Below are 27,118 nucleotides of genomic sequence, written 5' to 3' on the forward strand. Positions count from 1 at the left end.
TTAGCTCCATTATCTGTAGCTGTTGAAGAATCCCCAGGGCAAGTTATTTTAAGTCAAATTGACCTGGAAGATAAAGACATTAACAATTATGAATATAACTATAATATAGTGGGATGAGGCATAGTTTTTTCCCCAGCTGGTCATGTACTTAACTTTTACCATGCTATATTTGCAGAAATATTTACAACTTTTGATTTTCATCGTGCCCATTAGGTTTGAGCAAATTACTATACCTCTCCTAAGGACTGCAACTGACCCTATCTCAAATAAATACTGATGGCTCAATCAAATTTAGGAATGTCCATGATTTCTGAGATAAGCAGCAAACAAAATTATGTTAAAAGGTTGTCCAAGATGTGGTGAGTTCACAAACATGATGATTTTTGTCAGAACTCTCCTGGAGTATCTAAGATAAGATGCAGTTTGATTATTAAAAGCCAAACTGAAATAAAATTCTGCTGTCTGATTTTGCTTGTTTTTCTACTACTTTAAGACAGACATCTAAAGTTGCTCAGAAGTCTGTGATGAGCAACAAAAATGAGACTTTTTCAGTATTAGTACATTGTGAAGTAGTTGCTGGATACATTTTTTTTCTTCTGAATTTATTATTCCATAACTTGAAATAAAAATCAAATGCATTTTAATTCAATATCATATAAGTTGTCTTTTAGGCTTTAGATTTTTTTTTTTTCTGTTGAAGAAAGCAAATCCAATGCTGACTGTATAAGTTAAAATTTCAAATTACATCTTGCTACACAGGACTAATTCTTCTACTGATTTCAAGGCTTCCATTATTATTATCTATAATTCAGGATTTATGGGTTTAAATGTCAGTTAGATATCCAAGAACAACTGAAAGGCAGCAGATGCTCTGCTTTTTCCTTTACTCATTGAGGAGTTTATTTCGTTCAAATGCTTCGGGCCTTAATTCATCTGTTTTTGATAGCGAGGTTTGCAATACAGGTCATGTTATACAGCAGTGGTTGTAATGCACTTAATGCTGAATTCAAAAGGAATTTTCAAAAACATTAATTATCTTCTCCATTTTGTTTTTGTTTCATAATGCAGTTGCAATGGGTAGAAGTAGTGGTATCTGTATTTAATGATTGCTATAAAATAGAATGATTCAGATCCGTTACGAGTGGGGGTATACTGGTTTAAGCCAACTGTTATTCGGTTGGTGGTAGGCTTTGTTAAGATGCTGGATATAGTTCAGGAAAGTACAAATAGCTTTGCTAGTGGATTAACTGAGCCAGTTCTCAGTGAGTTCTTGCCTTGACTTATTAACATTGACTTCAAATGACATTTGACCACATAAGAACTGAACAAATAATGGAGAAGCTCTGCAAAATGTTTAATCTATTAGAGGTTGTGTATGCCTGTATGATACATATTTGTTTAATAAATGGCATATAAGTTTAATATACAGATATTACATATACAAGTAGAATAATATTTTTCCCTATGAATAGAAAATCATAACAGAATGCTGTCTGTTCAGTTTTATGTATACTTGAGGAGTGGAGGACCTATATCTAAACTTATTTCACTGTGATGGTCGTCAGTGTAGCAATAGGCAATGAATAAACTTTGAGCATGTGGCAGTACATTTCCATGGTGGTTTTACAGATCTAAAGTTATTGATTGCTTGTTAAAGAATAATGATTATTTTCTCATCCTTCTGCTGATGGCTAAACAGTTTTTCAAATTATGGCATGTCTTTTTTTGAATGATATACCTTAGGAATCCAAAATAGGGATACAGTTCAGCTCACCACCCTTAAATGTATTTTCTGTATTAATATTTTTAGGGCTGCAACTGATTGGACACATCCATTCTGCTAAGCATTAAAGTCCTGAGAAAAATCATGTTTTTTCTTCATTTTATACAGTATCTTCAGCTATCAAACAGAATGGAACTGACCTTCAGTCATAAATACAATAACTACACTACAGGAGGTGCTATTACTGTCAGAACGCAGTCAGCTATATCAGTTCTGGTTAGAGTGCAGTAAAAATGGAGTAAGAAAGAAAAATGAAATATTATACTTAGAGTGGCATTGCATCTTTAGCTCTTTCCGGAGCCTTATCAGGAACTGCTTTAACCAGTTAACTTCATCCTTGTCGGGCTGTTTCCATCCCCTGCTTATAGTCCTCAATTTTCATTCATCTTCAGTAGCAATGTTTGCACTGACACTAATGGCCACAACATCTGGCCTTTGAGTTACACTAATTAATTCCTGTGCCCATGTCTGGAATGAAGCATAGTGTATAATTTTATTTCATATTAAAACAAACAACAAAAAAAAGCAACCTGGATAGAGACTTCTAATCAGTCATTGTTGCATTTTTCTCCCTTCGTGAATGCGGATTGTTATGTAGAGGACTAATGGAGCTGGCTTGTATTAGCAATGGTGGAATGGGATTTGGCCTGCTAAATTCCTAATGAGAGCTTGTTATGAGTTAAGAAGAAAGTACATTTCATACACATAGTGATTTCTTTTTTCCAAATAGGAGACTAATGAGTTTGCAATAAATTCTGTACTCCTGCTTGTAGTGTTCTGCTACTACACTTGTCCCATCAGAATGCTTGCAAAGTAGCGGCATCAGAGCTTCTTGGCAGTCAGTGTAAATAACCAGAGGACATCCATCAAGGAAGAGGCGAGCCCTGGGTCTCTCTCCCCAAGCACCTTTTTGCTTGCTGTGGTGGCAGCAAGGATGGTATTCTGGGGGGGAAGAGTGCATCCTGAGCCAGCCCTGCTCCCTGGGTTCCCCTCACCAGAGCAGTGCCACCCGCATGGTGAGGAGCATCCTGCAGCCATGCCCACCTTGTTACCCACTGCCCTGATGGCATCTCCAAAGGAGCTTCTGCTTCTCTGAGCTGTAATTCAGTCATGGGCACCATGGGAGGAATGGCTGCATTACATGCATGCTTTTCGGGAGGCTTAAAATAGGCAGACTTCTTGCAAGAGGTTTCCTTCCTCTGTTTGTGGTCAGTGTCCATACAGCTTTTGGATAATGTCACATTTTGACTGTGGAAATGAAGAATGATTAGGGCTTAGGCCAGCAGCCAGATCTGCCATGAACTGCATGATACTGATCATATCACCTTATTTCTCCATTCCTAATGTTTTCTTCCTGCAAGACAAATACTATAATAATAATCTTACTGTTACAGATGCCTTTAATCATGTTTGAGAAATCTTCTGAAAGTCTGTAGTAGATGGCTATTGATAAACTCAAAAATTGATGTTAACCATTTATGAATGCTAATATTGTTTTTCAAACAGTATGTTCCTAGTTACATATTTATATTTTTAGCTATAGAATATTTTAAAACACAGTATCCCCGTCTTTACCTCCCATGTAATTGCTTGTAGGAAGAGAAATAAATCCCTATAAAACACACTAGGATGTCTTTGAGGCATGATGCTTTCCCAGTTTCCCTCTCAGCAAATGTTCATTATGAAGTTACACTGGTAATTATGCTGTTGTCACCATTAACTGCGTGAGCTAGCCGAGGCTTTGAGTCATTGCCATCGTTTAATTATTCAGAACTCTTTGCTCGCCTTGTTTTCTTTCTCTCCACTGATTGATGACTTTCTCAGAAATCGTTAAGAGTTATTACATTTGTAGCTGGAAAGTGATTTTCACATAAAAGTTTAGCTCTGGCATTCTTCTACATTATGCTGAGAAAAAATAAGCAATGTCATACAAATTAAACTGGGCTGAGACTTGGGATTTTTGGTGATGGGGAAAGAATGCAAAAAGGGGGAGTAATGCAGTGTTATTTGTTAGACCTCTTCATGATGCCCAGGTTCACTGTAATTTTCCTACTAAGAGTCAATGTATGACTTTCTTTGGTTTCATTTATTAATTTTGGTCACATTCTCTCTGTTCTCCTACCCTTTAATATAAGGCAGTCATTTAACTGTAAGTCATTCAATTTTTTGTTCTCAAAATACTTTTTTTCTTATTGTTTGTAAAACTATTGAAATGCTCCAATTGTAGAAGTACAATGAATGATCATTCTCTAATCTGTTCCACATGGATAGTGGGCGAGTTTGTACATCCAGAGCGTAGAACTTCTTTATTCAGTTAGAAACCACCAAGACTGATGCTGTTGCAGTTTAACCTACAAGTTCACTTAGAAAAACTAAAATTAATGCATTTTTAAAAACTTATAGTATACCACAGCATAAACAGCTTATTAAAGACATGACATTTATTGTCAGTAATGGCAAAACAAAACAAAGCATAAACACAAATAAATTGAGCTTAGGTTAAATCTTTCACAGAATTATATTTTTTAGTCATGTATTCATAAGGGTGCTTATATATATATATGAAGGATATCTGATTCTTTCATAGTTATATTTGAACATCCATTCTGACTTTTTTTTTTTTTCTGAACATATTGGAGGATCTGTTGTGTCCTAAGAAGGGAACTGCTGTTTCTCAGTACCACTAAAATTCTTCCCATACATTCTGTTAAAAACCTGGAGGCTTGTAGTAATGACCAGTGGTGGAGAACTTTCAGAGGATCAAAGATTTGGCACAGTTGAGATAACAATTGAAAAACCAGAGTGCTATAATGCAAGGAATAGTTGAGTTGCTGTAGCTGGGACATCCGACTGGAACCTGAGCAAGAACAGCCTCTTTGGTTTGACTTGTGCTGTAAATACCATGAGAACAGTTCTTTTGTGGTATTTCTGCTTCCTGCCACACTAAAATTAAGATATGCAGAAATACCAGTATATTTCTTTCTTTATTTTTTTTCTCCTTTAAAGCATACTAAGATTATCAAACTTCAAAGTTAGTTTTGACTTGATTGAAGGGAGGCTTTGATTTGGTCATTCTTTGTCTGGAGTAGCCTGACTAGCCCTCCTAGCAGCTGTGTTTGTTGCATAATTGTTAAGTGCTGATGATATTTCTGACTCAGTAATCAGGGCTTGCTTAGAACTGTGCCACAATAAAAGCACGTTCTTGTAACATCCTTTGGGAGCAAGTGGTTGTGTAGCATCCCCAGGTTACTCATGGAATGTCCCAGAAGAGGGCTGCAGGGCAGCACGTAACTTCGTGGTTTAACCTGTCATCTCCACCCAAACAGCACAGAATTGTGCTACACTGAAGCTAGAAAAGAGAAATGCATGTCAATCAACCCTTTGAGAGGGGAATTAACCACAAAAACTGTTGAATAAGTTCATTCTATTCTTGTGTTGTATATATATATGTCTACAGTTTCTCTTTTCTCTCTTTCTGTAAGCTGTCACCTTTGAACATGTTGAAGTCAATGAGAGGTGCAAAGTTATTGGTACTGGGAGAGACAGCTGTAATATAGCACTTGAATATTGGTATAGGACGTGGACTATTAAACGTTCCCAATATTGACTCTGGAGGCCACAGTGTGTAACTTCATAGGAGAAGTAGTTTCTACCTATAAGGAAAGATGTAGCAGACCTACAGAAACCAATAAAAGTCAAATCTCTGAATTTATGCTTGCACAAAACACTTCATATTCTTTATTGAGGTGACTGTAAGAATCACACGCAAACACGCTTTTCCAGCTATTTCTGTGAATGCCTGTTTTCTTTTGCTTTATTTTTCTTCAGTGTGTAAGCTCATATATGTATATTTCCAGGGGTACTGAAACTGGTTCTTAATGACTGGGTTTCTAACTTTTTCCATATCAAATCTGAACTCAAAACTGAGTAAGAAAATTCAAAAGATCAGAATAGGAAATAAAATTCGTAATTGACCTGAAAAAAAATATAGTGAGTGTCAGCCACCTTTTGCATTGTCAGGACAAAAATGTGTCATTAAGCTGATCTGAACATTTCTGGAGATCAGAGTGTGCAGTTATATAAACTTGAATCTTCACAGTTTGCTAAAGATCCAAAACAGTTGTTCAGCTGTTCAGCTTTAGGAAGGCTCTTATCACAAAACCTCATCACTAAAACCAGCAAATTCTTAAGGAGAGATAATGTAGATGAGTTGAATGTTATTGTGCAGAAAAACAAAGCTGAGGCATACGGGATTTTGCTTTTTTTTTCTTTTATTTATCGTCCAAGTACATCTAATATGTTCTGCAGTGGTTTTCTTTTAGCAAGGACTTAGAAATAAAGGTCATGATTGACCAAAAAGATAACTGGGACAAGATTTGCATGAAGATACAGCTGTTTAAACAAATCTACTGATATATGGGAGAAAAGTGAATAAGGAGGGCTGGTATGTCCAAAAGATTGAAGTTCCTGGCTGTTTCATTCAATTCTGATGAGATCAGCCAGGGAAAACAGCCTAACTATATGCTTTTAAGGTGCAGACTTGGAAACAAAGATTTGGAAACAAGGACATACTGCTGCAAAGATAGTTTCCCCAAACCTGCAGCCCCAGGGGTTAGCCTTTTTCATCATTTCCAAGCCCTTGGTAAGTCTGGAAGACCTTTGGGGCAGGGGGCAAGGAATGGCAGTGGAGTCCAAGGCCTTACCTTCATGAGCACTCATCCCATGGATTTGCATTTTCATGTGCTTTTACCAAGATGACAGTGTTCATGGACTTGTTGTTTCCTCTGGGAGGAGGAGGGAACCTTTCCAACCAGAGCTCAGCTGCCTGACCGCATGGTGGAGTGATGCTCACATTGTTTGTGGTGACTCAGGGGACACGGCCCTGTTGCATGGTGCTGAAAGCAGCCAGGGGACCCTGGTTGAGTGCATGTGTTCCCATTTTGGAAGAGACGACCAGCTCTGGTTTACTTGCTGTCATAACTGTTGTAAAACTCCCCATCACAGATGGCTGGAGACGGTTGTCTTGGTCCCACAAATAAAAACCACATGTTTCTAAACTCCTAATCTGATTAGGCTGATGCCTTGTCTCTCTCCTTGGCAAATTTCCTTGAGACTAGGGATGAAGCTGGATGAATCTAAGATGAATCTGTTTTAGCCTTCCCAGGACGAGTGTTTGCCCCCCAAATATTCCAGAGAATAAATAGTACCATAAATGTAAGCAAAATAACTGTCTGTTTTTTCCTTTTTAATAATGCCCAAATTTTAATTGAGTTTAAGTCAGAAGTGTCCCTTAAGAGTCCGATTCACATGGAAAGGTGATCTCAGATTAAGGATGCTTTCCTAAGTCCCGTGTGATGTACGTTCATTTGAACAGACCAGCAGAGGCTGTTGCGGCCCTGCAGAAGAGAGGAAAGGCAGGGACGTACCGACCTGCGGTGTCAAGCAAGGAGGTATGGATTTCCTGTCACTAAGCAAACCCATCTGAACAGCCCTTTTTGGGATCCTCTGAGCACCAAGGACCTTGCCCTGCTGGCAAAGGAGACCACACAGCCATCCCTTGATGGTCAGCTGGATCTGCTGAGGGCAGCCACAGGGAGAAGGTTCATCTGCGGCCACCTAACAAGGCCTTCCCGGCCACAAGTGGCCCATGGCCATGGCAATGGAACCTCCCAGGAACAGCGGGAGCAGATGCTGAGCTGCTTCAGAAAACTGCAGTCTGCAAACAAGGAGTGAGGTCGAGGAGAGCATTTCCCTGAAACTTGCAGAGCGTATCTACATGGAGAACGTGAAAATATTTGGAGTTCCTAGCCCTGCTGTTGCTTATTAGCAGCCTCTTGATGCTGTGGTTGAAAAGCTTTTAGGCCTTTCTGAGAAACGGCCCTGTTCTTCTGAATGTGAAGCCCCCAAGTAGCACTTCAGACTTGTATTTTATTTATCAAAATCTATTTAGACTTCTGTAGTGTTTCTTCTCTGAAAAGTGTCGCTGTTAAACTCTGGTAACTCTGCATGACATCAGTCAGCATTCAGTCCTATAGCTTTAATTTGTTTCCACTCTCAGAAAAGAAAATATATCCCACCATCAAACTGTGGTTTCTTAAGTGACTACAACAATGCTTTTTCTACCATTGCCCTTGGTCAGGGAGCTTTTCTTCTACTGTTTCAGCAACCTTCAGTGATGGGGTGGATTTATCCTATTGTCCTAATGATTGAATGTGCCTCATTATTATCAAATGTCACACCTGTAAGTTTAATTAGATGATTTGTTTAATTTAGAGGTGTGACATTCCCATCCTTGAATTGCTAATGCTTGCTTTTTCTATCTTTATGTTGTTGTGTTTTTTTTTTTCCTTTTTTTTTTTTCTGGCATGGAGTGAAATGTTCTTACCAAGTCAATCCATTTATTATTAAATGGCAGTAGACCTCATTTAATTAAATGCAAAGTTATAAACTAAATGGTTCCCAAATGTATAATGTTTAGAGAATTTAAGAAAAGAAAAAAAAAGCTCACTAGAAAGTGTCTGCCAAGTGTTTGTATTGGTTTGGCAGGTATTTGGAGTGGTTTTTGTAACTAGAGGCAGTGCTAGATGCAAAAGAATTAACGTCTTTACGAGAAAATTACCAGTTTTACCTGGGAAAGTGACATGGGACCACATATGTGTGTGTGTCCCAGCATCAGTGGGTAGACAGTGAAAGGATGGGTGCAGGAGCTTTTCCTATGCCTCTGTGCTCAGACGGATGGAGTGGCTCTGCCCTCACTGCCCTCCTCTCCATGTACCATGCCCCAGAGCAGTCACACCTCTCAACACGCTTTGTAGCAAACTGCTCTTTCAGGCACACGTAGCAGTCCCTGAGGTGAATACCCCTGTAATGCTCCCCAGGGCTTGGCCTTCCTATGGTGAGCAGATTGCAAGCTGTGCCCTGTGTACTCCAGGACTCTCAGTTCACCAGATATATATGGTGTCTACATATACACACATACATACATTTGGGCTTATGGTCCTTAGTGCCAGCCCAGCTATCTGTTGGTCCCAGCAGCTTGCCATTTCTGGGTGGAAACAGAGGTCCTAGTGTATTTGCTGATCCTATTGAAATGTTAAAAAAAAAAAAAAATGTTTTTTGAACAATCAAAAAAATTTTTTGTTGTTTTAAACTATGGGAATATTAACTGACTTACACATGTTACTCATTTAGCAGTACTGACAAAATAACCTGTATTTCATTACGGCCTTGGTGTTGAAGGGGGAAAAAATATGGCTGCTTGTGGCATTCCTTATCGTTCTTATTCCTTGTACCACTTTGATGTTTATCTCTCACTTATTGTGAAGTTGGATTATTTCGATTTTCCATGTATACAATTATGCGTGTTTTGATGTGTGTTTTAAAATCAGTGTGCTGTTGCTTTCTGAAATTAGCCAAGGTTTGAGTATCACATTCCTTAGCCCAGTCTTAATTCCCTCTGCTACATGCAAGACTGTGCCTCTTTTTGGAGAGCAGTAAATTATGCAGCACTTAAACAATTACTTAAACAATATTGATTTCAGGGGGAGCGGGAACAGCAACACAGCTTGCTTTGCCTTTAGCAAAACATTTTTTCTGTTCTAGCTTTTCAGAAAGCAGAGTCAGCCCCCAAAGCCTTGCTCTTCAGTATGACCCCCCTGCACTCGGCAAGGCACTTCGGGGAGGGGAGCAGAGGCACTCGTGTCCTGTCCTTGCTCGTGGCCGTTCCTGTGGGTTTGTTGTGGGCCGCTGACTGCCGAGGATGTCATGTGGCACAAGGTTGACAGGAGTAGTAGCTTTTGCTTGAGGAATAACATCAGTCATGGTTGCGTGCATACAGCACGCCCAAGCAATAAATAATTGAATCATAGCCTTAACTGTTTGCTTTACTTGCCCTTTCCAAAGTAAAGCTGCAATGATGCTTAGATTTGAGCATATAACTTTCTTTCCCTGTGCCTTGGGCTGCTTAACACATCATGACAAATCTTTGCCTGGACTGACCTGGCAGGGTATCCAAACACGAGTGGCTTGGTCGGGGTTGAGGCAGTAAGTTTGGGCAGCACAGAATGCATCTTTGTTTGCAGTTTCTGAGTAGGAAGCCAGTGTTGTCGCAGAGTGACTGGGACGAGTGCCTGGATCCAGTGTTTATTTCATTAGCTGGGGTATCAGAATACCATTTGTCTTGTCCTCAGTGATTTATGGTATGCACGCTAGGATTAAGTGCTACAAATAATAGTTTCTGAAGTTAATTTCTGTATACTGCCTTAGTGTTTATTCATCTCTTTCCGTGAACATGTGGAGGGATACAATTTATCAGCCACATATGTTTACTCATGAGCTAATAATGCAGTTTCCCATGTCTCTGGTTTTAATGAATGCCCTGCCCAGGTACCGATGGGCCCCTAGCATGAACAGATAAATCATATAATTACAGAATGGCTTGGGCTGGAGGGGACCCTAAAGCCCATCCAGTTCCAAACCCCCTGCCATGGGCAGGGACACCTCCCACTGAATCAGGTTGCCCTGGGTCCCATTCAGCCTGGTCTTGAGCACCTCCAGGGATGGGGCATCCACACCTTCTCTGGGCAACCTGTGCCAGTGCCTCACCACCCTCTAAGTGAAGAACTTGCTGTTAACATCTAAGCTAACTCTCCCCTTGTTAAGTTTAAAACCATTCCCCCTTGTCCTGTCATTATCTACCTGAGTAAAAAGTCATTCTCCAGCTTTTTTGCAAGCCCCCTCTACGTACCAGAAGGCCACAACGAGGTTACCCCGGAGCCTTCTCTTCTCCAGGTTGAACATCCCCAGCTTTCTCAGCCTGTCTTCACAGGAGAGGTGCCCACTGATCATCCTTGTGGCCTCCTCTAAACCCACTCCAACAGCTCCACGTCCTTCGTGTGCTGTGAGCCCCAAGAGCTGTGTGCAGGACCCCAAGTGGGGCCTCATGAGGGCAGAGCAGAGGGGGGCAGTCACCTCCCTTGCCCTGCTGGCCTCACCTCTGTTGATGCAGCCCAGGATGTGGCTGGCTTTCTGGGCTGCAGTCATACTGCATGTCTGCTAAATGCAGTATTTGCAGCTCTCTCACAGGAATGAGCCACTTCTTTTCAGCGGTGGTACCATCTGGGCTTTGTAGATGTAACCACAGCAGGTAACGCGCTTCCAGACAATGCCTTATTGTCTGCATAGGCAGCCACATGCTGCAGTCGGAGACCTTGCATACCTACTTAGAATCAAGATTAAATTACCAACCTTTTTGGCATTTTTATGTAAAATGTTCTTTATTATGGTCTTCTCATAGCTAAAGTATGAGTCACTTGCAAGCCGTAATAGATTTTGGCTATGCCGCATGATGAAGTGTTCTGGATGCAGTGAAACATTTAATCAAGACTCCAGGCAGAGCAACTCCCAGTGGTCACCTTAAAAAAAAAAAAAAAAAAAAAAAAGAGAGAGAGAGAGAGAGAAAAACGAATTATGGCACCTTTTCTTTGCAGCGTTAAGGTTAGTGTTTGTTAGGGACATCACAAGAAGGTGACTGTTTTAGCTTTAAATAATAACGTAAGCAGATTTACGCCTAATTTTTCCAATAGTGTCAGTTAAATAATTGGGTTTGTGAAAGCACTCTGATCTCCCAGTGTTTTTTAGAAGATATTGATGGTTTATAAAAATGAGTTAGTTGTAAACCTTCAAATTGCCTTACTAAACTGTACTTTATAGTATGATTTCACCTCCAGGAAAGTTATGCAATGTTAATATAGTGGAATTGCAGCCCATGGATTAAAATTACCTGGGAAATTACAGCATTACTTATAAATCCTATTCATCATGTTTATGTGCACATTTTTTTAATGAAGAAAATGAAATGTTGATAAAATGTGTTGAGACCTATGTTTCCAAATGATTTCAAGGCTGGTAATCAATAGTAACTCCTAATTTTGTTAGGGAAGAGAAAATCCTGATAGAGATGGGCTCAAAATGTTGTATTTTGCTGTGTCCATGTATGATTTCCACACTCTACATAGGGGTGATTGGAATGGGTGATCACATACCCTGTGACTGCTTTCACATCCTCTCTTTCCTTAAGGTACTCTTTGAAAATGGACCTTTGGGCTTTGACATCTAAATTAAGTCTTGTGCTTTGGTATCCTCCTGTGGAGAGATCTCAAGTATATGGCTTGACACATCCATTTATTGCATGAGTCACCATCACCTAAAATCAAAGACTTTGCCTGAAATTTACTAGGAGGAGTTTAGATTACATTCACTACACTGATTTTTACTGATTTTTTTTTTTTCAGATATGCTACCCCAAAACTGAAAAATCAAGTGGTTGGAGCTGCCGCCTCCTAGACATTTTAACTTGTCTTTTTTCCAGCACTGCCTATTTAGTTTGCTTGTTTGTTTTTTGTTTGTTTGTTTGTTTGTTGTTTTGTTTTTTTAATTTATTTTTTTTAGTCCCAGCCACAATCTTCCCACTGTTAGTAGTGGGATTCTTAACAACTTTGTATTTCTATATAACAGGTTTGCTGGCCTGCAGTACAATAGCCTAATGTGATTTTTATTGTACTAGCATGTCCTGGGATTGTTTGCCTCCTAGAGAATGGAATATTCAGATGCTTCATTCATCTTCTGTCTAAGCAAAAGCTATCATCTTGTCCCAAGGCATTTTCTTTAGAAGTGGGCTTACCATCCTGTTGTGGAAATTGTAAATATACAGGGTCTGTGGTTCAGGTTTCCCACCTTCCTGAGCTTTGGTATCAATGGTTATTCAACTAAATTTAAAATTAAAAACTAGCATTTTTTTCTTGCTAGTACTCTGATTCTTAATCCATTCCTTTACCTTCACAATTTGGAGAAAGCAAATGCACTGCTCCTGCAAGCATTTAGTACAGCTTTAACTTTACTGATGTGAGTAGCCAATAAGATTACTCATGTCAATAAAAAAAAAAAGGGATTGTACATCATACATGTGTTGTTCAGGATTAGCAAACCATTGCTTGCTGGATGAACAACAGGCCAAAGTGATGGAGACAGGAGAAAAATAACTAGTGTTGGCCATGTTCTTGTGTTAGCTGCGTGTATATGATAAATTAATAGTTGAATTTTCTCTTTTTTATTATTTAGAAGAATATTATTTAGAATATTTGACAGGAGATTGGGAACAGAGTCCTTTCACTTTTGTTCTGCTAAAATTATTTATGATAATGCACTACCACAGTCTCCAGCAAAGAAGAACAAGCTCCTTATGTTTTTTAATATGAAGGATCATATAATGGCTTAAGCATAAACACAAGCCTTCAGGCAGTGTGTGCCAATACTGCCGTTAGATTAGATGGTATCTCTCGAGAGATGCAGTGTATATCACGGCAGCAAGCAAAGGAAAGAATGACTCAATATATAAATTGAAAGAAAAGCTGTTGCCTTTCCATTCAGTTTGATCTTTAATCAAATAGCTGTAGCATTTGAAGGAGTATTGAACATGTGAGACATCTGGGACTTCCTTTCTTCTTAGATCATCTTCTAGCGAGAGATCTCTGATGAAGCATGGAACACGGACAGGGTGGCTGCAAGCAGGAACGACTGCACATGGTTTTGGGCTACCAGTGAAACTTGCTGCTGCCACATGAGCTAATTCAAGTTTTCTGTGGCTTTTTTTCCCCCTCATTTTTGTTGATTAGATGGAAGAACTTTAGAAAAAAAAAAAACCAACTCTGTCTATAAACCCTACTCACCTTGAAATATAAGAAAAACAAATGTTAATACATGCAATAAAACAGAGGGATAGATTCTGGCCAAATGAGTCCATTGGTTTATAGAAGGCGTTACAACCAGATAGAATTTGGCACGTTGCCTTCCAGTGCAATGTTTTATTTTACATACCTTTGTAGCTCATAAACCCAGCAAGTTTGGTCACTGGAGTAATTTCTTGTTCCAAAATAAAACTCTAATATTAAGCTTTTTATGTTGAGTATGGAATTTGTCTAGCCTGTTCAGTAGTAATTCTCTGGGGTACTAGTATTTTTGAAGTTGATTGGTTCTTTTGGTCTTAGAAATTAAACTCGGTCTTCTAGTAACTGTTTCTTAATTCAACACATTATTTTGAGTAAGTGTCAGAATAGATTATTCGAATGCAAACTCTATTTATAGCATCCAGATAGTAATTCTGGTTAACAAAAAATAATAATAAATTATTTTGCATCATAACTGAGTTTCTTCTTGGGTCCAATATTGTTTCTTGATCTGTGCACAAAGAGTGAAGACTACACTGCATTATCATTCTTTGTAGTCTCATTCATATAGACTCTTCATAAACACCCTCAATTCAAAGAGTGTGTTATTCAAAGCAAAGACCACCTTTAAAACAACAAAATCAATGAGTTTCCCACTACTTCCTCACGTTCAGGTTCATGCCCTAAATGCTTAAATACTGTATGCTTTATGAATTGATGTCCTTGTTTGATTCTTTATATGTATTTGTTCTGCATTTGTTTATTTAGGAAAAAAAAAAAAAAAGCACCAATTTGAGCAGCAAATAAGAATCCGAACAAGATTAAGGTCATTAATACTTCCTCTGCTTTGAAAATGAGACAGCAAGCTGCAGCAATCAGGATGTCACAGATGAGGATGGGTTGGCCATCTGTAATAGTGGCAGGGGCATTGCACTGTTGCAAGGACTTACTGCTACTGCTAATCTCTGTGGTTTGTTTTACGTCTGTATTTTTACATTCCAGATTAAAACACAAACAAAGAAAACCCAAAGGTAGTTTGCATATAATTTGATATATACAATTATTGTGTTTATTTTACACTGCACCTTTGCAATAGTTTGCAGATAAGCAACCTTTTTTTTTTTTTTTTTACTAAATAAACTGAGGGAAAGCTTTAATTTTCAGGCTTTTCTCTAGATGCATTAAATGTGTGAGGGGAAGCATTATACTAGAATGTTTAGAAAATTTGAGTAATTTTCTGGAGATTTACACACATACATATGGATAGAACAAAGCTTGTCTGATTTTTCCACTTCCCCCTGTACAAATAAAGCAAGGCAATATTTTGAATATATTCTTCAGTTTTCCATCACATTCATGAATGATTTAGAAGTCACTGCAACTAAATAGTCACAGTGATCCCATGGCTTCAGCAGAAATTCAAGACTGTTTAGAGGGGCGAAACCTGCATCAGTAGGAGGAGCCATTTATGGAACTGAAAGGTGCAAGCAAACAGGCTTCACTCCTTTTGCTGCTGCTGTATTTTATTATATTTGAGTCCTTATTTTATCTGAGACAGTAACAAGCTTTGGTTCCTATATTAAATGTACTGTAGGTATAAATGAAAATGAAGGATTTGTCAGAAGGATGGGAATTTGCAAGAGTTGCTTGGTCAGAGACTGTCCAGAGTGCACTACTTTGAGAAGTCCAAGGACTGCTCTCAGGTGACTAGTGCCTGGCTTGTGTCCTCAGAGGCACTGAGTTATGGGTGAGAGGTCATGCAGAAATATTTCCTGTGTTGGGTAGATTTGGAGGACAAGAGGAGGAGGGGGGTGCTGATCACTTTCCATGTAGCCCGGGCACTTCACTTCCTCCAGTCATACAGACATTTTCACCAAGCGGTTCCTTCCTGTTCCAGGGGCCAAGAGTTGGACAAATCCCTTGAGCGCTCTGTCTTTCTTCCTGTGGCATATTTCAGTGTTTGAGTCCTTTGGTCTTCTGAAATGGATATTTATTCTTGTACTTGCTGTTGTCACTGGAGGGTGTTCTGTAACGGGTGCAAGATGAGAGCACAGCATGCATTCTGTAGACCTTTCTGAACATCTTTTCTGAAGACCTTTCTGCCTGTGGTACAGATGGTACAGATGACCTTCTTGTCTTGCCTTGATTAAGTCTGACATAGATTAATAACTACACAGTTATTAATTGGTAGCATATGATGTTAATCAAAACGTGCATTTCAAGAGTCAGAGTGATGCACGCTAGTATGATGCACGCTAGTATCTTTATGCAAATGTAATGTGGGACTAGAAAGATAGAGGCATTTGGCTGCAGAGAGATGGTTTGGGTGTTTCTTTAAAGCTTTGGGGATTTTTTAATTCTTCCCTGGCAATGATGTGGTAAGATGTACTGGAACTTTTCAGTGTCCTGTGATACTGAAAGACTTTGTGGTCATGGTTGTCCTAGGAGCTTCTACCAGGGGTCTACATTTTTGAAATAATTTCAAAGTGAAATTAATATCTGATCTCCTGAATGGAAGACTGCCCTTTAATCTTGCATCCTTAAATTAGGCTATATACCTAACCTTTCTTAAATAAGGTCTTGGGCCTACAGTGCAGCAATTCACTCTTTTGTCTTGTGGAGACTGTGAAGATTTTTCTCAAGTCTTTCTAAGTAACCTATTATTTACAGGAAATTTCTGTAAATGATCACATCCTAGGATTTTATTCTTTAGTTTTGCCAGTGCCATGTGTAAACTAAAGTGGTAAGACATAGAAGAAGTAAAAAAAGAAGTTTTATACAGGGCTGGTGATGAGAACTAGCCAACAGTGAATTATGAAGCAATATATATTATCAAAGCCCTGTGAATAAGCAGCAGTTATGGTGTAAGCCCCCTTAAAAATAGTGGTCTCTATCTACAAATTTATCTCCTTATATGAGCATTTTTTATTTTTTTTTCTGACATTTAAAGCATGTCTTTAATATAAAGTAGTGTCTTTGTTTACTTGCCAGGTGATTTTCCGGGATAAAACTATTTCTATAAAATCAATCATTTTTACTTTTTATTTTCAGTCCTCCAGAATCGGACTTTATAATTAATTAATTTCTCACACAAACCATGCCGAGCCATCTGTATCCTTTGATTCTTATTATTTTACATGATGCAAGCTGTAGGCAATGCAGATCTCCTAACCCAAAACCCCAGAAGTTCTCATATATTTTTCATGTTTTTTACAAAGAGCAATCTCTCATTGTGAAATTCGGTTCCAGTGCTGATATATCACCAGTAGCTGTAACACTGTAGTTGTGCGTGATATACAATGGTATTAATAAATAAATTGCAGAGCTGTGCAGCTGCTTTAGCTTGAAACTGTACCTGGTGAAATGCAATACTTTCACCAAGAAGTGTGGTTTGTTGTGCCAGTTCAGGGGGAGGACCTCCTTGGCAGGTGACAAAATCCTTCGTCTGTCACTTCTGCTGTGTTTCTCCCCTTTCAGTGAATAATCGTCAGTCTGGTGCAGCAGTCACTATGAAAACCATCAGTATTCTCTGAAAATTTGTGTCTGGTTATTTGATTGTTTGAATCATTGTTTGTGATGCTCTGGTTAGCACTTCTTGTACTTCTGTTGTCACAGATGTGAATTTCACAATAAAACGTTAATTTTTCTCAGTCCATGAAGCACAGTACCATTTGCAAATGATCAAAGGAATTATATATGGTGTAAATAAATAACAGTCTCCTATAAAAGGCCATTTAAAGCCCAGTGTTTTGTCTGCATTTTCAGCAGATTTCTCTAATATTGATGTAATATAGCCTCTGTTTTTAAAAACTTGTCAGTTCCCTTTAATGCCATGGCAGGCTGTCTGCCTGAACCTTCTTTAGAAACTGCCTCAGAGAAGCAAGGTGAGATCCCTGGCTTGGGAAGCCCTCAGAGGATCGATGGCTTTGGGGTGCAGCCACTGGGATCTCGGGGAGAGATGCTACCAGCAAGCCTGGCTGACTCAGTTGTTCTGCAGACAACCGAGCCTCTGTCACTAACACTTACTTTTGGGATCATCCTGGTGATTGTCAGCATGGTTTGGCAATTACTGATCTGCTTGGGGATGGGGAAAAATTATGGCAGGTGACTAGAAATAGTAAAAATCATAGACTTCATATCACCAGGGGTGTCTGCATTGATCATACCCAGAGCAGGCCTGTATGTTTTCAACGAACTACAAGGAAAACCTCTGTGGACAATGGCATGGCAACTACATGCAAGTACAAAGTAATATTTTGCCTGTCAGCCTAGGTATCTTCTTTAAGTCATCCATGTCTTTGCCACCCTTCCTGTGGAATGGCCCTGTCTACTTTTCTCTATTCCTTAATGAGAAATAAAGACAGACTGGCTTCCTCCAGCTACTCAGTTTTCTCTGTAGAGGTTCTTCAGAGTTTGGTGGCCATTTAATATTTTGAGACCCAAACCAGCCCCTTTTTCTGCACAGGAAAAAAAAAAAAATTAAAAAATGATGCCAAATATTCAAAAAAAAATATTTGGAATATTGCATGTCATACCTAGCAATCAGGGAAAATCAAACTCTATGGCTTTTTGAATTGCCATCAGCAGAGCTATGAGAACTCAACAATCCTGCTTATGAAAAAAAAAAAAAAAAAAAAAGAATAAATAATACAATCTTTCAGAAACCATCATTGCTACTTGGGAAGGCATACACATACAGCAAGTGAAAACAATATGTTTAGGTGTACATAAGAGAGTGGGTGCTAGTTGCTGCTTCTAAAGTAACATTTGTGTTTGCAATTAGACAAGAGCTTTGAGAGAGGGAAAAACACATATAAATGTATATTTTAATATAAAGTGCAAGGGTGTTTTTTCCTCCCTCAGAACTGAGAGTTGCCAATACATAAACATTTCAGAGAGAATTTTACACCACCTCATCTTTATGTCAAGCAGCATTTAATGGTTGAATGATCCCCTGCCCCGGGACTTGGCAGCTATCCTCCAGGGGCCGACTTTGGGGATTACAATGACAGTCTATCAGTGGATCTTTTCCAATATAAACTAGGCTAGGACCATTTAAAATCAGTCGCTATCAACAAGTCAAATTATCTTTATTTATGTTAGAGGTTTTCCTATGAGTATTTTCTAACAATGTGGAATTTAAATATCCAGAGGGGCTGTTCCTGTTGTCAGTGTTATTTGGGAATGTTCTAATTCATGCGATTAGGCACAATTTACCTGATTTCTTTCAAAATTATGTGATTTGTAACATTTGAGTCTAATCAACATCTAACTTGCAGTGCTCACACAACTTTTTCTGATTCTTCCTCTTTATAGGTGGAAATAACGCTTCAGGATATCAATGACAACCCACCAGTTTTCCCCACAGATATGCTTGATCTGACTGTAGAGGAGAATATAGGAGATGGATCTAAGATAATGCAGCTGACAGCCATGGATGCTGATGAGGTAGGAGCATGGTTTCATATTTGAAGAACTGTACTAAAAATGCAATTCTGGAAATTCATTTCTTTGAGGACACTGCAACTAAGGAGCTGTTAAAAAGCCAGCAAAAGCCTTCTGAGCTACTGATATTAAACAGCCAGTTGGCTTAGCGTGGGATATTGTAGTCTCTTGTATGTGTCAGGCAAGTATATCCAAATATAATTTAATGTATTCATTACTTTTGGAAATTAAGTTATGAGAAAGTTAATCATATTGTTTTTTTCACTTGAAATGATTTTCTTTACACTGGGGAAAGACCTAAAAAGTCAGTATGAGCATGCAAAGAAGCTTGTGTTGTCATTAAAATATAGTGTTACACTTAACAGCAACAAGTAATTCTTGCATTCAAATAATAATGTAATTCAACCCCCTCAGGAGATTTTTTTTTTTTTTTTTTTTTTTTGTGGTAGCTTGGTTATTCCTTCTGTGATTGTTAATTGATGTAATGAATCTTGCTTCTACATAGGGATGCACTAAAACACGCCTAGGAATGGTATGAATGATAAGAACTTCTTCTTTCTTTTGTTTTCTGGGAGCAGTCTGATGTACAGACAGAAAGCAGGATTTTGGAAAAGTGCACAATCATAACAAAAGTTGTAACAGTATATATCTTCAGGTTAGGAAGAAGTAAATCTTAAATGGCCACTTTCTGCTGAGATACAGCAAACTGATATCTAAGATTTTAGCAATGTATTACGCTCAAGCCTCTTTTGTGACCATTCCTGCTGTGTTATGCATTTCTGTCTTCTTTTTTCACATGTGCAACCCATATATGTAGCTCAGTAAAATGCGGGTGCCTGAGCATGCTGCCTTTACTACATGCACAGCTGCTTTCAGAATCAAAGGTTTAACTTTAAAAGGGTGACAGAATGCTTAAAAATTATGGTTGAATGGTGTACATGAATCCCTCTTATAACTATGATAATGATTTTCAATGATAGTATTAAGGCAGCAAATTTCAGCCCCTTGTCGGTTATAATAAAATCTTTGTAGAGATCTGAGAGACGATGTAAAGACAGACTCTAGCTGATAGATGTTACTAAGGGCTTTAACAATTACAACAGTTTCTAGAGCTTTGCAAATGCATTTCAGACAGTTGTTGATGGGAAGTTTCTATACAGCTTTGTAATAGGTTTCACAAACCTTTTATTTTGCTTTCCTTCTCACCTAATTGATGTAAAGTTACTAATTTGATTAGGCCAGAATCACATGTAGCTGCTGTTTTAGCTGTGCTCTGTTAGGAGAAGGCTGCCTAGTAAAACAAATTGTGGAGAAACTTGGTCACCTATGAAATCTTAAATTATTATCAGCTGTTTTTGTTAAGCCACACAATAACAGGAAAATGAATTACATACCCCAGGTACACCTGAGCACACAGAGTCTGTGTACACTGAAGCTCTGCGTGCAGCTGTCAGAGGCTGGGCACCTGGAGAAGGGTGTTTTCTTTTGAAATTTCATTTTATCAGTTAGCTCAATCCAGCTCTTTGAAACAAAACTCCAGAGAAAAGGTTTGGCACGAGGTGCTATCGTAAGGCCAGATAACTAATGCTTTCCTCTCATCTCACAGGTATAAGTGAGTATTTATCTCCCTTAATTTGCTTTTTTAGGCAAGAATGTTTGAAACAGCTGTAATTTCTTTCTCCCTGATCTCTTTGATTGGGGTGGTATGTGGTGCCCAAACAGAAGGCGTGGGGGAAATGGCCAGCCGCAGCATTAGTTGCTCACCAAAACACACTGCTGGGCATCACCAGCATGTGGAGCACAAGTGCGCCACTCCAGAGGCTGCCAAATGCCAAACCTTCAGTGCCTATTTCTGATGGGGTGGGGCCAAGGCAAAACACATCGTGTCACTATGTTAGTTAGAGGTTTTTTTTTGTTTGTTTGTTTTTTTCCCAGAGTTTTAATTTCAACCTTTAAGGAAAAAGAAAAAAAATGATTTTTCTGTGTAAAATTACTTTTCCTTCATTTTCTTTTTAACCAAAATGCTCAAAGTGCACATGTATCCCTTTTTTCCCCCTTTATTTCATTTATTTTTTTTCCACAAGGTCAAATGAGATATTTTGTTCAACCCCCAAAGCTAATGTTTTTGGCTTCCAGGGACTGGCAGCACAACCCAAGAGATGAGAACTGTGATTTCAGTGACACATGACTTGTCACTTCAGGGCTGCTTATTCACGGGGATGAATGCATTTCCTTGCATAAATTGACCTTTTGGGGGCTGCTGTATGACACCTGTGCAGTCATTGCTCCCATGAGTTTCTCCTGACCAGAACCTGGTGGAGCTGGTGCTTGGCTCCCTCTTTTTCATGCCTCCCTGTCTTCCTCCTTCCACACCCCACCTCCTGTGACTGAAGGAGGGCAGAGTTGTGCCCACTGGCAACAGGCTCATTTAATTTCACCTTCCAATTTAAAAGAAGAATAAACACTAGTCACTGGTAGAGGAAAGGTGTAGTATTGCCTGCTGATGCTGGCTTGAGGTTAAAACAGGTATTAGAGCTTTGTGGTCTTGGTTGGATGAAACCCTTTTATGAACAGTGGAGCAAAAACTATCCGAACAATCTCGTCATTTCACGTCTCATAAATAAAAACTGTGTGCGTAGGCATCTGTATTGGGGGACTGAAGCTGAGACTGGGCAGGAAGGCTGTTTATTAAAGGAAACTGTTCTGAAAATTTTCGCCAAGTGCAGTTACTGGAACGGTTCTTGCCTTACTGAAAGTTACGATGTGGTTTTCCTGGCAAATAACTTGATTTGACCACTTCTGTTTTTGCTTAGGGAGCCAATGCCCTTGTCACATACACTATTATCAGCGGTGCAGATGATAGCTTCCACATTGACCCTGAGTCAGGAGACCTGATAGCCACCAAGCGCCTGGACCGAGAGCGCCGTTCCAAGTACTCCTTGCTGGTTCGTGCTGATGATGGCCTGCAGTCCTCAGACATGAGAATAAACATCACTGTCAGTGACGTTAATGACCATATCCCCAAGTTCTCCAAACCAGTGTATTCCTTTGATATCCCGGAAGATACCACCCCAGGTAAATAGGAAATGACCCTAAAACTGACTGAAATTTTCTTTTCATCCATCCAGAGGGACTTGAGAAGGAGAAAGAAAACCTCTCTGACTAGTCCAGGAGGCAGCAGTGGTCAAAGGCATCTCTCAGATGGGATGGAGAGACAGAGAGAATTGCATCATGCTGAAAGTCTGCTTGCTAGCAAATCAGTATCACTGGTGCAGTACAATAGGGTAACATTTATTTTGGGGAAATAGAGAAATAGTTGCCACTCAAAACAAAACAAAAAAAAAATAAAAGCCAACAACACAAAAACAAACCTTAGTTCCTAGATGCAAAACAGGAATTATGCCTGTATGACAGTGGAAACCTCTGAGTGCTACTATTAAAACAAACAAACAAACAAAACAAAGCAAAAACAGGAAAGTAATAGAGGGAAAAACTTACAGAATGGAAACACTATACTCTTACGGAAAAGATGCAGAGTTGATGCGAGTATTGAATGCATTGCAGATAGGATCACAAAATTGGTTGCCATTGAGCTGCTGATATTTTATACATTGATTTCTCAATAGTATTTCTGACACACACTCAGTTACTAATCCTAACATCATATTTTCTTAATATCGTCTTTGACTCCTACTTTTGACGACTTTTTGTACAAAATGTGACCTTTAGATAATTAATTCCTAGATTCCTAGAATTAACTGCAAACCTTCTGAGTTGCTCTTTTCCTCTTTTAAAACTTGTTTCATTTGTGATAGTGGTTTGATGTTTACAGGTTAGGTTTTAAGCTAGAAACTATTTAGACCAACTAACCAAACAACAACAAAAACTTTTCAAAGCTGTGCTATATATTGTGGGTCAAGATGAGAAATGAATATTTCTCTCAATAAATAGTTTCCAGTATTCTATACAGAGTGCTTTCATAAAAGCAGTATCTGCTTTATTAGTTACTGAAGCATCTTAGAAACTTTTTCTAAAACATAAACAAACAAAGGAGATGTAAATTACATAGTGATAGCTTTGAAGCTTTTATTAGGGCTTAGACTCATGAGTGTGGGAGGCTCAGCTTGGGACAACGGAGATTACCCCCATGCCTCCAGCTTCTGCGCTCTGTCCCACAGTGACAGTTCCAAAATTCAGTGGTGTTTTACGTTAAAGCAGTATACTGTAGTCAGCTGTGCTTCAGGAATTTGGAAGTAATCGAGACAAGACATCTGCGTAGCATTGGGCAGTTTGGTTGCTGATCCCCAGCTATGCTATTCTCTCTTGCCAGTTCTAGTCCTGAGGCTCAGTCTGTTTTAGCAGGAATAACCCTTTAAATGGCGAGCATATTTCCCTCCCTGTTGAGACAAAGCTTCTCTCCTTAATTGCGTATGTGGGGTATAGATCTGTGCCTTATACTGGGCTTAGTGGTGGCAGGCCAGTTGTGTGAAGTCATGCAGAAGGAAGAAACAGTGTGAGGTTTCCCCTCTGAGAGTCTGCTTTCTATCCCAGAGGGTATGCGCAGTGAGTATTCCCCTTCCACTTGCAGCCCAGCAGCTGTGGTTGCAAGTTGCACCTTCCTGGGGCCTCAAAGAGGGTCCTTGCTGTGTTTCCCTACCCCTGTGTGCTGCACAGAGGTTAGCACTGCTCTGATCCTTCTTTGCTGCAGGCCCGCGAGAGGGTTGGTGATCCGATCCGGCTTAGGAACAGCCCTTTTTGCCAATTAGCATGCAATCAGAAATGTTAAAGCATTAGGTAATCAAATGTATGGAAAAGATACCAGAATATTCAGCTAGATTAAACAGAATTGTAGCACTATTCTTCATCCTGATGATAAGCAATTTTTGTTGTCACATTGCTCAAAAATAATTAACTGTGCTAGAGCAAATGTAATTCATCTGGTTCCAGGAAAAAGAAGTTAAATGATTAACTTTCTTGGAAATGAGCTGATCTTAATTATAGTTAGTATTCAATATACTAAAAACTGACACTGAATTTCCAAACTTTAGTAAGATAGGTCAGTCATGTGAATGCAGCTATGCAGAAACGAAAACAATGGCACAAATTCATAAGGAGTTGAATTTCAAAAAACATTGAAGAATGAACCCCTATAAGGTTTCTGGCTTTCTAACCGCAGTTACCCTGCTAAGGCACTTTTTTTCAAAAAGTAGGGCTGGGATTTTTGGTGTGAGTACTGACATTTCAGTTTTCTGCATTTAATAAGAAGTATATAGAAGGTTTCAGAACTTGTGTTTGTCTGTGGAGAGAAAAAGGTCCTTTGAATAGCAGAAAGAAAATACAGAAAAGGAGAACAGCTATTTTTGCCCCAGCTGGTATCTGGAACTGCTCCCATTTAAAGATAAAACCAAATATTGCTGACCATTTCTTGGTGTATTTTTTTTAGTTGCCATTGAAAATAAACATCATACTGAATATTGTTCCTCTCAGCGTTGAAAAAGCTGTCACAAGATTTAGGCATACAATTCTGAGGCTTGAATGTTTACCAACCGACACCTTTTGTTCTACAGAAATGCTTGTTAATGAGCACCCCGTGCCCACGTTGGTGACGTGCCTTTTGTGAGTGACTTGTTTTGCACTCTTATGCTGTGCAGGTTCATTAGTGGCAGCCATCCTAGCCACAGATGATGACTCCGGTATAAATGGAGAAATCACCTACACTGTAAGTGAAGATGATGAAGAGGGTACGTTCTTCCTGAACCCCGTTACTGGAGTCTTCAACCTGACTCGTGCATTGGACTACGAAGTGCAGCAGTATTATATTCTGACCGTCCGTGCAGAAGATGGAGGAGGCCAATCTACTACCATCAGAGTGTACTTCAACATATTGGACATAAATGATAACCCGCCAGTATTCAGCATGGCTTCATACAGTACGTCTTTGATGGAGAACCTGTCTCCTGGGTCTGCTATTCTCAACTTCAGTGTCACAGATGCAGATGATGGTAGGCTTTTCCTTATATTCTGATGATAAATGCATATTTCATGTTAGCAGTGTATTAGCAGATCAAGTAGAAAGGGCAAATTAGGGCTATCCTTAGGACGCCATTGTGTGCTTACAATTACTGCATGCTGTGTAAGTAGAGGTAATTTTCCTCATATTTCACATCAGGTTTAGGAGGGTGGCTTCATATTGCTGTTGTGGCAATGAATTGCAGAGAAGCTGTGTTTTATCTAGAGCAAGTTTCAAGAATTAAGCACCAGCAGACAAATTATGGTGTTCAGGTTGCACATTTAAATAAGACCTAAATGTGCTTTCAGGTTTGTTTTTTATTTAATTTCCTGAACTGTACTATAATTTATAAGTATATCATTAAGAGGATTGTGATCTACAGGGTATGGATAGCAGAGTTTAAAAACTGACTAAAAGAGATCATGGGAAATTTTCTCTTTAAAATAAGCTTTAATTTGGGGATTATTTATGACATCTAGAAGGTGTTAATGTGTTGGAGTGCTAAAGATATGATCTTTATAGCTTGCTTAAGCATTTTGCCATATAATTTATGCCCAAACAAGAATAATTGCAGAATATGGTCATAAAATACATAAAAGTGATTCCGTAACATACTGCACATTAAGTGTCCATAGACATTACTCAGAGTGACTTAATACAAAGTTATTTATAGCACTCACACTGACTTACAGGTGAAGGATATTTTGTGACAAATTAAGCAAACTTTTCTCTCAACTGGAGGCTCAGGAAACCCTGTAATGTCTTATACTGAAATGTGGGCTTCAAGAACAAAGCATATACATGCTTCAAGGAACCCCAGTTTATGTATGTATAACAACAGAGCTCATCAAGATTGTTCAGTGAAACATTTTTTTCCTCAGGAAATGCTTTGTTCAAACTCGGACATTTTTGTGGGAACATTCAAGTGCTGATGGATAGTGCTTTCAGTGATAAAGGGTTGTACAACTATTTTTGAGATCAAACTGAGAAAGTGAGAGAGAGAAGTTTCCATAAGATAAGCCAGCAAACTAGAAATTAGACCTTCATGATATTGGCTGTTCTTGTATGGATCTCTTCTTCATCACTCTTGTCAAAGATTTATTTTTTTGTAAGCTAACTATATATTGGAGGAGGAATTTGTACTTGCATCTACATATACAGGGAAGTTATTGCTCCTTCAGGCATGTATAGAAATGGGTTTGTGTCTCATCTATCCCCTCTTATAGATTGTCTTTTCCTCTCCGAATATTTTTGACTTCATCACAATATAAAGTGGGTAGAAAATGAAGAAGGAAAAAAACAACTGCAAACCCTAACAACCAAACAAGGAAAAAGAAAAAGTTTTAAAAAATTAGGATTATGATGCTTGGCTTCAAACATTTTTGACAGTTAATTTCACTTAGCCATTATGGGTCTGTTTTCCTTTTTTCTTGCACCTCATACATTATTTTCCATCTGCATGCAATGGATGTGATCTGTCATAGCACTGACGTATCATTTTACATTCATCATGCACTCAATTAGGAAGGAAGTAAATGAGCATTTGAGGAGCAATGCCATGAAAAGTAAGACAGATATCTTGCCTCTTACGTTTTCTGTCACACTGACTTTTCTAACAGGCTGGATTTAAAATTTAATAGGGCAGAAATTTCATTCCAAGAACATGCCAGGCTGAACTGCAACCCCAACAGAACTGCAACTTTAGCAAATGTGGTCATCTATTTATGTTTTTGTTTGAAGCCCCAAACCTTTTATCCTGTGTTTTCTTGAATTTATCTGGAGTACAGAAATAACCAGTATTATACTGCACTGCATGTGATTCAGACAGTGCATACAAATATGATTTCATTGATTATGTTACATGATCCCCAAATAGCTCTGAAAACACATTGTTTCCTAATGAGATATACCTGTTGCTTTAGGATAAACACTGATGAACAAATTCACTGTGATTGTGAAACAGCTTCCACTGTCATTTTCTTGTTTGACACACCACTGCGATTTATGTCAGCTTGAACCATACAAATCCATAGTAAACATCAGCTCATCTACAGAACAATAAATGACTCGGTTTCCTTAGATACATTCATTTTGAGACTCATATATTTATATATATATATATATTTCCATATGTAATTAACAGAAAAATCAGTGTTT

General features: G+C 38.8%; 1 protein-coding gene across 1 annotated transcript in view; it reads left to right on the forward strand.

Moving 5' to 3' along the window:
• Positions 1–27,118, forward strand: part of FAT4 (FAT atypical cadherin 4) — a 142,315-nt gene that overhangs the window by 53,794 nt on the left and 61,403 nt on the right. Inside the window, exons 2-4 of the mRNA XM_084518475.1 lie at positions 18,823–18,954; positions 21,765–22,026; positions 24,603–24,953. Coding sequence (XP_084374601.1) covers positions 18,823–18,954; positions 21,765–22,026; positions 24,603–24,953 — 745 coding nt within the window. The remainder of the gene's footprint in view (positions 1–18,822; positions 18,955–21,764; positions 22,027–24,602; positions 24,954–27,118) is intronic.

Source organism: Aythya ferina (genome assembly GCF_964211825.1).
Source record: "Aythya ferina genome assembly, chromosome: 4".
Classification (NCBI taxonomy): domain Eukaryota; kingdom Metazoa; phylum Chordata; class Aves; order Anseriformes; family Anatidae; genus Aythya; species Aythya ferina.